General features: G+C 38.4%; 1 protein-coding gene across 1 annotated transcript in view; it reads right to left on the bottom strand.

The window, feature by feature from the left end:
* Positions 1 to 9,596: 9,596 nt before the first annotated feature.
* The window catches only part of LOC128983454 (uncharacterized), a 122,786-nt gene continuing 116,713 nt past the window's right edge, over positions 9,597 to 15,669 (bottom strand). The window contains exon 24 of the mRNA XM_054402751.1: positions 9,597 to 9,803. Coding sequence (XP_054258726.1) covers positions 9,667 to 9,803 — 137 coding nt within the window. The 3' untranslated portion in view covers positions 9,597 to 9,666. The remainder of the gene's footprint in view (positions 9,804 to 15,669) is intronic.

Genomic DNA, 15,669 nt, shown 5'->3' on the forward strand with positions numbered 1-15,669 from the left:
CATTTGATTTTGTAGCCTAATGAATCCCTTTATAGACCCTAATAAAAAAATGTGCACTTAAAAAATAAACTGTAGCAGTAAACTGAGCAAAAAACTGAAAACAATTATGCTGGGTAAAGAAAGACAGAAAAACCAAAATGTGACAGCAAGTAAGGGTAGAAAACGACTGACAGCGAAGCAAGGCGAGGCGACGTGAAACGTTTGAGAGCGAAGCGACAACATCGCACACATACAGCGATTACAAGAGACAAGGTGGGGGCAAAGTCAGTACCAAAATGACCATTTTAAAGAACATAGGCTATATAAATTTCTGGAGTACGAAAACAGTTTTTTTTTTAATCGTTTATTTTGAGAATGCATAACAAAAGTGAATGGGTGAATGAAGTGAATACCGGCAGAAAGTTGTATAGTGAATATCATCACTTATTTCCTGTATCGAGGAAGTATGAAACATGATTTTAAGGGTACATTTCATGTCACATCTTGTCAACGATCCCTCGGTTGTTGTGGTTCTTGTGTTTGTTGTGCCACATAGCGGGTTTTTCATAAACACATGCAATAAGTAATTTGATGTCCATTGCGCTGAACTGGTCACTTCCAAAATAACAATGTACATTTTGCATGTAATTCTATGTTTAGTTCGCTCCAAATCGCGCTTGTAAAACAAACTAGTTTGTTCCACTGAAATTTGCTTCGCTCTTTGTCTGTTCGTGCGCTAATTTGATAACATGTGATTGATTGATCATGTCGCTGTCTGTCTGTTTCTACCCGTACCCTAACCTGGGAAGTAAAATGATACCAAACATAACCTTAATCAAATTAAGTAAAATGGTTCTTAAGAACAAATGTATGTATCCTGATAAAAATTTACAACCGTGCAAACGTATTTGGGTTGCTAAGTTTTTTTGTTTTTTTTTACTTTACAATCTGTTCTATAATATGCTGAACAATAAGTAAATGCCATGCAATAACAAAGTAACTTAAACATTTAAAATAGCTGTTAAGCACTGTCAACAACACATTTTTCGATAAAACACTTTACAAAAACCTGAAGGGCAGGTCCAGAATTGATGGCCTCTTAAGTCTGTAAATTGTATCTGTGTTGTTTAGTAAGTTCAATGCTAAATGATTTTGATAAAATTCTAATTTCGTAATATATCTTTCACTTAAGGTCATGATTTCGTTCTTAACTGCAGGCATCTTAAGATCTTGGATGTAGTGTTCTATTGGTGACATACCAAGGTGCATTTGTTATCTTCCTCAGCATTGTCGATTGGTATCATTGGATAATTTCTATATTTGAAGTACTCGCCGAGCCCCATAGTTGCACTCCGTATGTCCATATTGGTTTCAATAGGTATTGTTTTATATAGCAATAATTTATTTTCTAGACCAAGTTTTGATTTTCTTCCGATGAGCCAATTTAACTGATTAGATTTTAAATTTAGTTGTTGCCGTTTTCTCCAAATGTGTGGTTTCCAAGTTAATTTCCTATTAATGTTATTCTTAGGTTGTTGGCTACTCATCACTAAAATAAATTATCACAATTTACTAAAAAATGTGGTATATTTCAAGTTTACATCAAAACTCATCTTCAGCCTCTAGTAACAACATATCAAGACTTGATATGTTGTTACTAGAGGCTGAAGATGAGTTTTGATGTAAACTTGAAATATACCACATTTTTTAGTAAATTGTGATAATTTATTTTAGTGATGAGTAGCCAACAACCTAAGAATAACATTAATAATGCCATCACGAAAGAAAAAACATACCGGAATGAATTAATTTCCTATCTAAATGGATACCTAAAGCAGGAAACCCGCTAGTCCGACGCTCTCCGACACGACGCCTTCCGTCAAGTCTCCGACACCTTCCGCAATTTTAAGACATTAACCCATTGGTCCGACGGGCTCCGACGAGAAATACACCACCACTCCAACAGTGCCAGTTGCGACGGAACAAGTGATCACATACTGTTCACAAGCAGTAGATAGGGAGACAAGAGCAAATAATAAAAAAGTCCATAACATTTATGACGATCTCTGTTAGTATGAGAGATTACAATGGTCAAGGACCTTCCTAGACCCACCTTGATCATTCCGGTTACAATTACTTTACTACAGGGAAATTAGCAACAAGTACAATACAAAACATGAACAATAATACCCCCGCCGCAGCAAATCTGATGTCTAATCGAATTTCTATTTGCCTGAATTGACTTTCAATAATATGTATTTAATTAACATTAGGTTTTATGAAAACCTAGGCTTGCTTTTGACAGGGAGGGTAAAAAAGAGTGATTTTAGTAAAATATTAATAACTTAGTATAAAATAAATAAATTAACCAAGTTTGATCAAAATATATCCATCAGAAAGCAAACTACAATATTTTACAATATTCTCCACAAGAATAACATGGGAATTTTGAAATAACAATTTTTTGAATTCTCTCCGTAACCTATACTTGTACAAAAACATCACCTTCTATTTAATAAAAATGTCTAATTTCTGTCGAATGCACAAACCTTTTTACCAAGTCGAACTGATGGAACGACTTATTGTGAGCTGTAGCAACTGTTATGACCCTTTTATGACAGCAACAAAAAATAGGGTCGAAAATATGATTTTAGACACTAGTGCATTCTGTGACCAGCTCACACAACTATGATAAAATAGTTTACTTTTTTAATAAAAAATGTTTAGTCATTTTTTTGTAAATAAAAATATTACCTGAAAGTACAAAAATATGTCAAATAACACACTTGTCTGTTTACAAGTGTTATTTGGTTTTTTGTACCTACAGGTAATTTAATAACACGTACCATATGCTGATCTAGAAATTATTTAATAAAAAATTGATGACAGGTGGTCCATATAGTTTGGATGTCAACTTCAGTATCCAATAGCAGGGCCGAACTTACCTATGAGAGGACGGGGCGAGCGCCCGGGGCCCCCAGGCACAGGGGGCCCTGATAGGGCCCTCCTTGCATAGTCGTTTTTCTTAATAACTTCAAAAATCAATTGGACACCTACAGAATGGCCTCTATCGTTTTTGGTTGTTGAAAAACGCGATTGTGGGAAACTCACGAATACCAAGCAAAGTTACATGTCATATATAGCCCATTCACTTCATTCATTCATTTTAGTTATATAATTCTACTTCTTTTATTGTACCAAAATTCGCTATAGTGCCTATTTAAATAAATTGTCAGAAAATGTATAGTAAATTTGAATTATATTATCCTTTAATCACCCCTCAGAAACCATCATCACATTTTAAAATATATTGTATATATTCAACAAATATTATTGTTAATAAAAACCTGTAACCTGTAATTAAGTCCATAGTTGCAATAACACTTTTATCCAAAATTATTAATATACTCGTAGTATAAATTATTTCTAAAACCCCAACATTGATTATATCCAAAAGCCTGATTATTAGTGTATGTGCAAGTGATGAAGAAAGAAGACAGCTGGCTTCAACAATGAACTTTGATCATCCTGTGTGAAATTAAAATGTTCCTCCTTCTCTATTGGGACTATTGGGGCAGCTTCAACACCTTAAATTCAGTGAGGGTATAATCCCTAACATTTAAAAAGTCAAAGTGATAAAAATTATTTAACTTAACACTAACGTAACAACAGAAGAACAGTTTAGCTTTTATACAGGGTGGGGCAGAGTGGACTCCCTGATTTGATCGGTTAACTGTATAAAAACCATACAAGATTATTACAAAAGCTTTTTATTCTGAAATCTAAATACAATGCCATTTATTTTTCATTAAGTTTTAAAAATGATATCGTCCAGGTGACGACCTTGACGAGCGATGCACATATTTAGCCGTTCAATGAAGTTTTCAAAAACTCTATGCAGCACATCTGGCGTTATTCCAGTGATAACATCAACAATTGCTTCCTTAAGGGCTTCCAAGTCCCTTGGTCGAACTTTGTAAACCTCATATTTGAGGTAACCCCAAAGAAAATAATGGCATGGGCTTAGATCGGGGGAGCGAGGGGGCCATGAAACATCCCCTCGTAATGAGATCAAGCGGCCGGGAAACCGTTCTTGCAGAAGTTGGCGAGAGCGACGGGCGGTATGAGCCGTGGCACCATCCTGTTGAAATCAAAAGGCTTCCATATTATTTTCCTCACCATACTCTTCAATTCTGGGAAAGAAAAAGTTCTCCAACATCTGACAATAGCGCACAGCGTTCACAGTAACGGTTGCACCTTCCGATTCAAAAAAGATTGTTCAATAGACGCTCTCACCGCCATTATGTTCTCTGGTGTCCTCACACTCTTTGGTTGTCCAACTAGTTTTCTAGGCAAAGCAGATCCGGTCGCCCGTACACTTGTAATCCATTTCCTTATGGTTTTAGCATCGGGAACACTATCATGACGATTCAAACCAAACCGTCTACAAAATGCACGCTGGGTCGCCACCACACTATCCTTATTTTTAAAGAACGTTTCGACTACAAAACCACGATGCTCGCCAGTCCACGGCATGGTGACTACTAACAATGGCGTCTTTCCCCCCACCTCATGAAACCTCTCCCATTACGCTAACTCGCGCGCGCGCTCTTCAGCGACTGATTGAAACTAGGGAGCCCACTCTGCCCCAGCCCCCCACTACTATATTTTATTTTTTTATTTTTCTATTTTGTACTGCCACCTCAAGATTTATATTAATTGGACACTGTTACTGAAGAACCAATCTGGTGAGAACTCTCCATTTTGTATAAGGCTTAGCCTAACTTCAAGAAATTTAACTTAACACAGACCTATTTTATTTACTTTCTGATCGAACCTAATTATTTGAATTCAAAAACTACTTTATTTTCATCAAGAATAATTCCAGAAAAACAATTTGAACAAGAGAACTGATATCTGCTATTCAACTTTGATAAATTTTTCACCTATTCTATTCATTGTTGGAGGATTTAACTTATCTACCCAAGCCTAAGGGCAATATCAATTAATTATCCCATCTTTCATAATAATTGACATATTTTATTTTATAAATTAAAATATTTGAAGATCTTTTTAGCCAGCCGAGTTCCCCTCTCCCTGAGAAGATTTATGTAATTAAACTGATATCTTATTGTAAACTCATTGTTCTGTTTTACTGAGCTAGGCTAAACCAAAGATGGCGACCCTGTATCTGTTCATTTAAATGTCAAACCCCATTCATCATTGTAAATATCCTAACTTATTCTTAGTTCATTAAATTTGTATTGTAAAGAAATCCTTCAGCTTAATCATTTGTCTTTCTATAAGTATATTTAATCTAGGCTTAACTTAGCTTAATAAATAGTAAGCAAAGGTACAAACCTGAACCAAGTTTTATTAGTCTAAATTACAAGCACTACCAATAACAAATTTTGTAAAACATATTCAACCAATTGGGTAGTGATAAATCATTTTAAACACATAGTGTTTTCTTTTAACCGGACATTGCCGCAATCGCAATAAATCATCACGGCCGTTGCCATGATCACCAGAAATCATCATAAGTTTTGCCGCGAATGAAATATGACCACTGATATGGCCGCTATCCCAAAAAAATAGTCACGGGTGTGGCCACGATCGAGCAAAACACTTCCTCATTTTCGGCAATTCTGGCGTGTCCGCGATCGCAAGTAATGATCACGGCTATTGTCACGAATATGGGAAATCATCACGAATTTCACCGAGACCTCAAACAATAGTCACAGGAGTTTAAACTATCCCTGGAGACGATCGAGGGTATTGTCCCGATTGCGATATAATATTACAGTTGTTGCCGGGGTTGCGCAAAATAATCAAAGAGGTTCACTTGATCGCTTTGGAAGATAAACAGATAATGTCCCTATAAGAAGACATGGCATGTGTGTTACAGTAATAGTGAACAATTTTCATGGATTTCGCTGTGATCGTAAGTAATGATCAGGGAATCGCAGCGATCGTGGAAAATCATAAAGTATGAGGCCATTAAGGGATGTAACTGTTATCTCAGGTAATCATCACGGATGTTACCACGATCGGGTAAAATCAATACAGTGTTGCAGCGATTGTATCACAAGTTTTCTGCGATTGAAAGATATGATCAAGGTATGTGGCTGCAATCGTGAGAAATTATCACGGAATTCAACAAAGGATTATTAATGTAATAGCAGAGAAAGGAATATGCTAGTCTTATGACTGGCAAGTTTTGTCCTGGAAAATTTTATATGTAGAACTTGAAATTAATTGTCCCTAATTTCAAAAAGACACCCTGAAAAAGGCGTTTTAAATTGCCAGGCATACGCATAGTGGCAAAAAAAAGAGGCGTTAATAGGGAATAAAAATTACTATGTTATAAACATAATCTATAAAAAGCAAACATGTTTGAACTTATATATTATGAACTTAGATTCAGTTAGGTTTGCCAATAAAAGAATAGAAGTTATAAAATAATGTAAAGCTTTCACAGATTATGCAATCTCACTTATTTACACTACAGTAATTAATTAATGTTAGTTATTTTAACTTTTGTTTTATTCAAGCCCCTCAATAGAGTAGCCTATGTATTAGTGAAACAAACAATTTAAATAAACCTTATATGTACTGTTTTGTTTTTATTTTGTCTATATTTTCGTCTAATAAACGTTGCAAAGGATATTAAAGATTAATGTAGTATTGCAAAAGAATTTGGAAATATTGCATTTAAATAAATAAGCCGTTTTATAAAAAATAAAAAATATCCACACTTACAAAAATCATAAAATCATACATTGGTGGTACTGAAACGACTGTTCTAGTGGGAAAGATTTGAGAACAGGACCAGGATATATAACGTGTAAGAACACAATGCTCTCCTAAATTTGAGTCAAATATTTGGATTGCATGCATTAGTGGTACGTTTTAACGAGCTTTTGGGGATGTCGGTTTAACCGGAAAACCCGTTATCCGAACTGGCCTCGGTCCCGAGCAGTCCGGATAAGAGGGAGTCTACTGCAAATCAAATTTTGGAATACCCGCCATTTAGGCTAGAGGTGAAATATCTACCTCGGGTTTGCGTCAATGTTTTTCTTTTAACAAACCCTTCAAAATGAGGGGTCACTCAATATAGGGGGTTTTATTAAAAAATAAGTCACCACCAACCCCTACCCTATTAAAGGGTCTAAAAAATATTGTTGGTGTGAAAAATTAGAGAACCTATTTTAACAATCAATTCCACAAACAGAATATTTCTATCTATTTCGGTTTTAAAAATACAGATTTGTTTCCATATTTGTGGAATTAGTGCTTTTTCACATACAGTAAATCAAATTTTGGAATACCTGCCATTTGCCTAGGGGTGCGCTATCCACCTCGGGTTTGCGTCATTGTGTTTCTTTTGATAAATCCTTCAAAATGAGGGGTCACTCAATAGGGGTTGCTATCTGAAAAAATAAGTCACCCCCTACCCTGTTAGGAGGGTTAAAAAATATTTTTGATGTAAAAAATTGCGGAACCTTTGTTAACAATCAACGCCACAAACAGAATATTTCTATCTATTAGGTTAAAAAAATACAGATATGTTTCAAGACTTAATTTACACACTGTATAAAATTACTTTGTACAAAATGCAGCATACCGATAATCTAACAGGTTTAAATATTATTTTACAATGAATTTAATAATAAAATTGCTTGGTTAAAATCAGTTTGCATGTAAGACACATTATATTGTGTATACAGTAGTTACAATCGTATGTTCATACTGCCCAGACAGCACACTTTATCCCAGGGACATCCCATAGTAGTCCCATATGTCCTGAGAATGTCTCGGGATATGTACGCTAGCCTCAGGATATCCCGCAAAATCCCGGGAAGAGTACGAAATCCACAGGATATCCTATACAATATACCGTAATGTCCCGGGATTTGTAAGTTAACCTCAGGATATCCTGTAAAGTCCTGGGATATGTACGAATGCCATAGGATATCCCAGAATGTCCCATTACATCCCGGGACATGTACAAAATCCACTGGATATCCTGTAATGTCCCGTAATGTCCCGGTAACAAACTGAAGAAAAAAACTACTACCACTGATGAAATGTATATCTAAATTTAAATGTTCACAAGGCCTATATGTTTTATTCACTAGCGCTTTCAGAAACTAGGTTTCCATCTTCAGGCTGTGTTTACACTAGTACAAAAAGTAAATATTTACTTAATAAATTAATTTTAAACCAAGTTAAAACAGATGATTTAAAGGATATTGGAAAAATAAAAAATAATATTAGAAAAATTAATCTTTTGAATTTTGGATATATTACAGTGTTGTTCTTGATGTAATTATTTTCAGTAATTCCGAGTTTATAACTGAGCCGTCTTCACTATTTAACAAATAATTAATTTTGGTCTATTTTTTCTATAAAATAAGATTCCCACGCATTAAGATGTTGAGGTTTTATAATTTGTTTTAAAAGTTGAAGGTTTTCCAGAATGAAATGTGTCTTGTTAATACTGTGGCTAGCAAGGGCTGACTTTAATTTACTGACATATTACTACCACTGAGTTCATGAAAACTAGAGTTCTATCATAGTTGTGTGAAATGTGTATTTAATTCCAACTTTAAATTAATAAAAAATTATCTAAAACTAATTTTAATCATATAAGAAACAGTGATAATCTAATGGTAATTAAATTAATCTATATTCAAATACCAGTATCCTTTCCAACTAGCCTACCAGAAAAACAATTCAACTACTCGAGGCCTAAACAGATTAACAGAATCATATTATATACTGTAGTATCAAAAATATTTTAAGTATTACGACTATTGCAACTGTCGGCTACTCTTTCACCACTTGAAAACACTCATAATCATCAAGCGCAGATAGCTCAGGAGGTAAGGGAAGAGACTCATAAGGCGGAGGTACCAGGTTCGAGACCCGTCTGGGTTAAGAACTTTTTTCTCGTTTTTTTTTCTTCAAAATTTGTGTTTAATAACTATTTAATCAATTTACTCAACAATTAACCTTTTCATACTAAATCTATATTATTTTGTGTTTTTTATGTTCAGGCCCAGACCACACTTTATCCCAGGGACATCCCATAGTAGTCCCATATGTCCTGAGAATGTCCTGAGGACTACCCTGGGATGACCTCGGATGTCCCACGGATATGCTGTGAGCTTATCCGTAGGACATCCCCAGCGGGGACATTACGCATTCCTGCGGATATCCTGGGATATCCCAGGTTGACCATAGGACTACTATGGTATATCTTGCATATCCTGTCGCAATATCCGTGGGATGTCCTGAGGAGAAAGTGTGCTGTCTGGGTGGGGGCCCCATTGGCCAATTTGCCCGGGGCCTGAAGTCTAAAGTCCGGGCACGTCCAATAGTCAATGGTAATAGGCAGTTTTTATAATCCGTTCAAAAAAATTAGATGGTTTAAGGGGAAGGATTCCTGGGTTCCCCCACTACTTTTTTTTAGCTTGGTGTATATATCAGCTGTCCGCCGTTTTTTCAAAGTTAGGGTGAGGTGGATGAAATGAAATCACATCCCCTCAAACCTCCAAAATTTTTTGAACTGAGTATACATGGAGCACACAAAGGAAGAAAATCAAAACCTATTTAACCTTTTCTTTTATTAACCTACAAAACAAACTAGTAAATAGCAACATGGTAGTGAGTATTAAGTAACTATCTGCCATTGATGGAGTCATGTAGCTTGGCATGTATCCAGCTAAGGTACATGACAACTCTGGTGTAGACCCCAGGTTTGTTAGCTCTGCCACAACCATGACCCCAGCTGGTGATTCCATATAGAACTGATCGGCCTGCAACAAGACAGTACTTTCAGTCTACTGAAGCTATAGGTAACAACTCTGGTGTAGACCCCAGGTTTGTTAGCTCTGCCACAACCATGACCCCAGCTAGTGATTCCATATGGAACTGATCGGCCTGCAACAAGACAGTACTTTCAGTCTACTGAAGCTATGACAACTCTGGTGTAGACCCCAGGTTTGTTAGCTCTGCCACAACCATGACCCCAGCTGGTGATTCCATATGGAACTGATTGGCCTGCAACAAGACAGTACTTTCAGTCTACTGAAGCTATGACAACTCTGGTGTAGACCCCAGGTTTGTTAGCTCTGCCACAACCATGACCCCAGCTGGTGATTCCATATAGAACTGATCGGCCTGCAACAAGACAGTACTTTCAGTCTACTGAAGCTATGACAACTCTGGTGTAGACCCCAGGTTTGTTAGCTCTGCCACAACCATGACCCCAGCTGGTGATTCCATATGGAACTGATTGGCCTGCAACAAGACAGTACTTTCAGTCTACTGAAGCTATAACAACTCTGGTGTAGACCCCAGGTTTGTTAGCTCTGCCACAACCATGACCCCAGCTGGTGATTCCATATAGAACTGATCGGCCTGCAACAAGACAGTACTTTCAGTCTACTGAAGCTATGACAACTCTGGTGTAGACCCCAGGTTTGTTAGCTCTGCCACAACCATGACCCCAGCTGGTGATTCCATATAGAACTGATCGGCCTGCAACAAGACAGTACTTTCAGTCTACTGAAGCTATGACAACTCTGGTGTAGACCCCAGGTTTGTTAGCTCTGCCACAACCATGACCCCAGCTGGTGATTCCATATGGAACTGATTGGCCTGCAACAAGACAGTACTTTCAGTCTACTGAAGCTATAACAACTCTGGTGTAGACCCCAGGTTTGTTAGCTCTGCCACAACCATGACCCCAGCTGGTGATTCCATATAGAACTGATCGGCCTGCAACAAGACAGTACTTTCAGTCTACTGAAGCTATGACAACTCTGGTGTAGACCCCAGGTTTGTTAGCTCTGCCACAACCATGACCCCAGCTGGTGATTCCATATAGAACTGATCGGCCTGCAACAAGACAGTACTTTCAGTCTACTGAAGCTATGACAACTCTGGTGTAGACCCCAGGTTTGTTAGCTCTGCCACAACCATGACCCCAGCTGGTGATTCCATATGGAACTGATTGGCCTGCAACAAGACAGTACTTTCAGTCTACTGAAGCTATAACAACTCTGGTGTAGACCCCAGGTTTGTTAGCTCTGCCACAACCATGACCCCAGCTAGTGATTCCATATGGAACTGATTGGCCTGCAACAAGACAGTACTTTCAGTCTACTGAAGCTATAACAACTCTGGTGTAGACCCCAGGTTTGTTAGCTCTGCCACAACCAAGACCCCAGCTGGTGATTCCATATAGAACTGATCGGCCTGCAACAAGACAGTACTTTCAGTCTACTGAAGCTATGACAACTCTGGTGTAGACCCCAGGTTTGTTAGCTCTGCCACAACCATGACCCCAGCTGGTGATCCATATGGAACTGATTGGCCTGCAACAAGACAGTACTTTCAGTCTACTGAAGCTATAACAACTCTGGTGTAGACCCCAGGTTTGTTAGCTCTGCCACAACCAAGACCCCAGCTGGTGATTCCATATAGAACTGATCGGCCTGCAACAAGACAGTACTTTCAGTCTACTGAAGCTATAACAACTCTGGTGTAGACCCCAGGTTTGTTAGCTCTGCCACAACCAAGACCCCAGCTGGTGATTCCATATGGAACTGATCGGCCTGCAACAAGACAGTACTTTCAGTCTACTGAAGCTATGACAACTGTGGTGTAGACCCCAGGTTTGTTAGCTCTGCCACAACATGACCCCAGCTGGTGATTCCATATGGAACTGATCGGCCTGCAACAAGACAGTACTTTCAGTCTACTGAAGCTATAATAACTCTGGTGTAGACCCCAGGTTTGTTAGCTCTGCCACAACCAAGACCCCAGCTGATAAAACATAACATTATCAAATCCTTTAATATATTTTTAGTGTGTCTTCTAGTGGCTTTCAAAATGGTAAGGCCCTTACTTGTCTGTGACAAAAATTTTAATACAGTGATTACCACTTTACAAATGCGCTTTGGCAGGCCAGAATTGATTCTGGAATCAATTCAAAGAAAGACCAGAATGTTACCTCCAGTCAAGGAGGAAGACATCAATGATCTCATAGAACTCTCCACTTCTGTCCTTCATTTTACTACGACAGCATGAATCCTTAAAAATGGAGCACTATATGACAAACCCTCAGTTCAAAGGTATTCAACTAACCTCAAGCTCAAGTTGAAATGGCGGTGGATGAAGTTGACGAGAACTGTGCTAGCTGTGAAAAATTTGTTAAAAAGCGGGATAAAGCGTTGTTGTGTGAAGGATTTTGTAAAAAGTGGTTTCACGCAAAATGTATTGACCTTGAAGACAAGAAATATCGTATGATAAATGAGTTAGAAGATTCAGTGATGTGGATGTGTGATGGATGCACAACCAGGTTAGCTAAGCTAAGAACACTTGACTTGAGCACAGAGGAACTGATTAATATCAATATTTTAATGAATAAGCTCATTATTACTATGGAAGAATTGACGAAGGATAATAAATCCCTTAATGTTAGGTTAAATGCTATTGAGAAAGCTGAAGTTAGGTTAAGGAAAAATGTGACATGCAGACAGCCGGAAGTCTCGAAGAGGTTGGAAAAAAATGGGGAAGAAGAAGTTTCGGGCCCTGAAGAAACACCGAATGGAAACCCACACACCGAATCAGACGGCAGTGGAAAATCGACTACCGAGTCCGAAAATCAAAACGAAAACAGTGACGAGGGAGAGGAAGAGGAAGGCTCTGGAAGTCAAAATGGCAAGCTATCTCAACCTAGTAGTAGTGGAAGTGGAAAAAATATCTCGTACTCTTTGGTTAGTGTTAGTGAAACTCAACATCTACTAGAAGCTGCTGTTAACCTAAATTGCAACAAGGGTGACGATCAAGAAGAGAACACTAATAAGTGGCAGAAAGTGCCTGCTCATAAACGAGGACGTGGAAACACCTCTGGCATTAAAAATAACCACGACATCCCTAGCCTGGGGTCAAAGAATACCCATCTGAAGCCGGACAAAGAACAAAATAAATCATACAGGGAAGCTGTGATTAAGGGGAGAAAATCTACTCCTTCTAGACAAACTAGGCCCATCATTGGCACTAGTGAGTCTAAGGAAAGTGCAATCTTGAGTGGCGAGAAAAGGGCCTGGTTTCACTTAAGTAAGGTTAAGGCTGGTACATCGGCTGAAGACGTAAGTAAATACATTCATAATTCTTTTCCTAATGTGGATTGCATTGTTGAAAAGCTAGAAACCGAGGGACTAAACTGTAGCTTTAAACTTGGATTTGGTTTTGAACATCGAGACAAATTTCAGGATGGTTCAATGTGGCCTAAGTACACTACACTGAAACGTTTTTTATTCAAGAGACCAACCAACAACCACAGACCACTGCAGTAGCGGAAGGTAATAAGCAGTACTCTAGTCCACACGTTAGTTACCATAGTTATTCTGAAGATAAGCATACACTTAAGATAGTTTTCATGAATGTCCAATGCATGAGAACAAAGTTCAACCTAATCTCCAACTTTGAAAGTGAGCACATGCCTGCTGTACTAGGAATAAGTGAACATTGGTTAGACTCTGTTGAAATAGACTATTATAAAACCATTGGTAATTTAGTGTATGTAAATGGTTATTTCAGAACTCAACACAAGAATGGTGGTGTATCTCTCTATTTGCATCATGAATTAAATTTTGAACCACTTAATTTAAATGCCTATTGCTCGGAAATGAACATTGAACTTTGCGGAGCTACACTCCATGATTTCGATATTTTAGTTATCTCTGTGTATCGCCCTCCGACCGGAGATCTAGAACTTTTCCTTGACACCTTGGATAAATGCCTCTGTTACCTGACCAATATTAGACCAGCTAAAAACATTGTACTTGGTGGTGATTTTAACATTGCTCTCAACAGCCCTACAGCTCCCACCCAAAACCTTGAGGAGCTACTTCGGGGGCAAGGTCTTTATGTAACGAACTACTTGCCGACGAGGGGAGACAGATGCCTGGATACAGTTGTGACAAATCTTGATACTCTAGACTACAACACCAATGTCCTTTCGTCCATCATTGCGGACCACGCACCTGTTCAAACAACTGTGTGGAAAAAGAGGGTAAGTGAGACTCCAACTATTCCATCTTGGCATATGAATTATCTATCCTATAGAAGACCTATTAATGAAGATGTTCTACCCTCCTTCAAAGAGGCCTTGAGTAACGTAAACTGGTATGAGGTCCTAAATTTAAAGGAAGAAGGAGACATTTTCCAACTATTTCACAATAAATTTGTAGAAGTGTTTGACACCTTTTTCCTATGACAGTTAGGCCTAGAGTGATTGTTAAACCAAAAAAGACCAAGAAACTATCAAATGGTTGGTATACAGCTGAGCTTGGTAAATTTAGGTTGCTTGTCCAGCTGATATTTGACAAGTATAAAGCTGAAGCGTCAGTAGAGCGAAGAGATAGGTTATATGCATTATACTTGAAGGCAAAGCGTAACTATCAGGCTGAAGTAGATGCTGCTAAAAAGCTGCATACTGTACATAAAATTGAGCGCTCCAATAACAAGTGTAAGGCAGCTTGGAGTGTCATAAACGAATCTAGAAAATCAAGAGCAACCATTAGTAGTCAAATAAGCCCTGATGAATTTAATTCCTACTTTGTAAGTACTGTAGATGACATTGTTCATGACATGCAACCTGACAGTTCCGTTGCTGCTCTAGCGGTGCCTGTGGCACAACAAAATTTCTTGAAATGGAGACCTACAACTTCAGCAGAAATCATTAGAATTACTAAGAACTTCTCAAACTCCTACAGTCCAGACATATATGGTCTTACACCACACATCTTGAAGCATATTATAGAAGCTGTTGCTCAACCCCTCTGTAAGGCTATAAATGGCTGTCTGTCAACGGGTGTTTTTCCTGATTGTCTAAAAATCTCAAGAACTGTTCCTATTTTCAAGAAAGGAGATGTAAACGCTGCATCGAGCTATAGGCCGATATCCATCATTCCCTGTTTGGCAAAAATACTTGAAAAAATCATGCAAAACCAAATTGTAGACTATTTTGAGACTAACCATCTTTTCTCAAATTCACAACATGGTTTCCGTAAAGGAAAATCTACCGCTACAGCTCTCATCTCCCTAGTGAAAGGAATACAAAATGCCTTTGAGGACAAGCATTCCATGTCCATTGTCCTATGTGATCTGTCAAAGGCGTTTGACGTTGTCTCCCACAGTATTCTTCTTCAGAAGCTGGCTCGATATGGGTTAGGTGGGATTGTGCTCAAAACACTAGACTCCTATCTTTGTGAGAGGAGCCAGATGGTGGCCATACAGGGGGCTCTCTCTGCTCCAGCTAAGATGGACCATGGTGTCCCGCAGGGATCGATTTTGGGGCCTTCATTGTTCTTGATCCTGATGAATGACCTTGGTAGGGATGATGAAACCCTCCTATACGCCGATGACACAACTCTCTGTGGCAGGGGACAACTCCCTCTTGAAGCGGCAGCGAAATCTGATGAACTGTTCAACAATGCAAGAAGCTGGTTTGGGCACAATGGCCTTAAATTAAATGAAGCCAAAACTCAGAAGCTTCTATTAACGCTCAGCAAAACGTCTCCATCTCATGATGAGCCAGTAAAACTATTAGGGTTTGTCTTGGATCCCAAGTTACAATGGGACTCCCACGTCGATGCTGTGTGCCTTAGG

The sequence above is a fragment of the Macrosteles quadrilineatus genome, unplaced genomic scaffold (genome assembly GCF_028750875.1).
Source record: "Macrosteles quadrilineatus isolate MER2022 unplaced genomic scaffold, UCM_ALF_1.0 Scaffold_1__1_contigs__length_201487025, whole genome shotgun sequence".
NCBI classification, from domain to species: Eukaryota; Metazoa; Arthropoda; class Insecta; order Hemiptera; family Cicadellidae; genus Macrosteles; species Macrosteles quadrilineatus.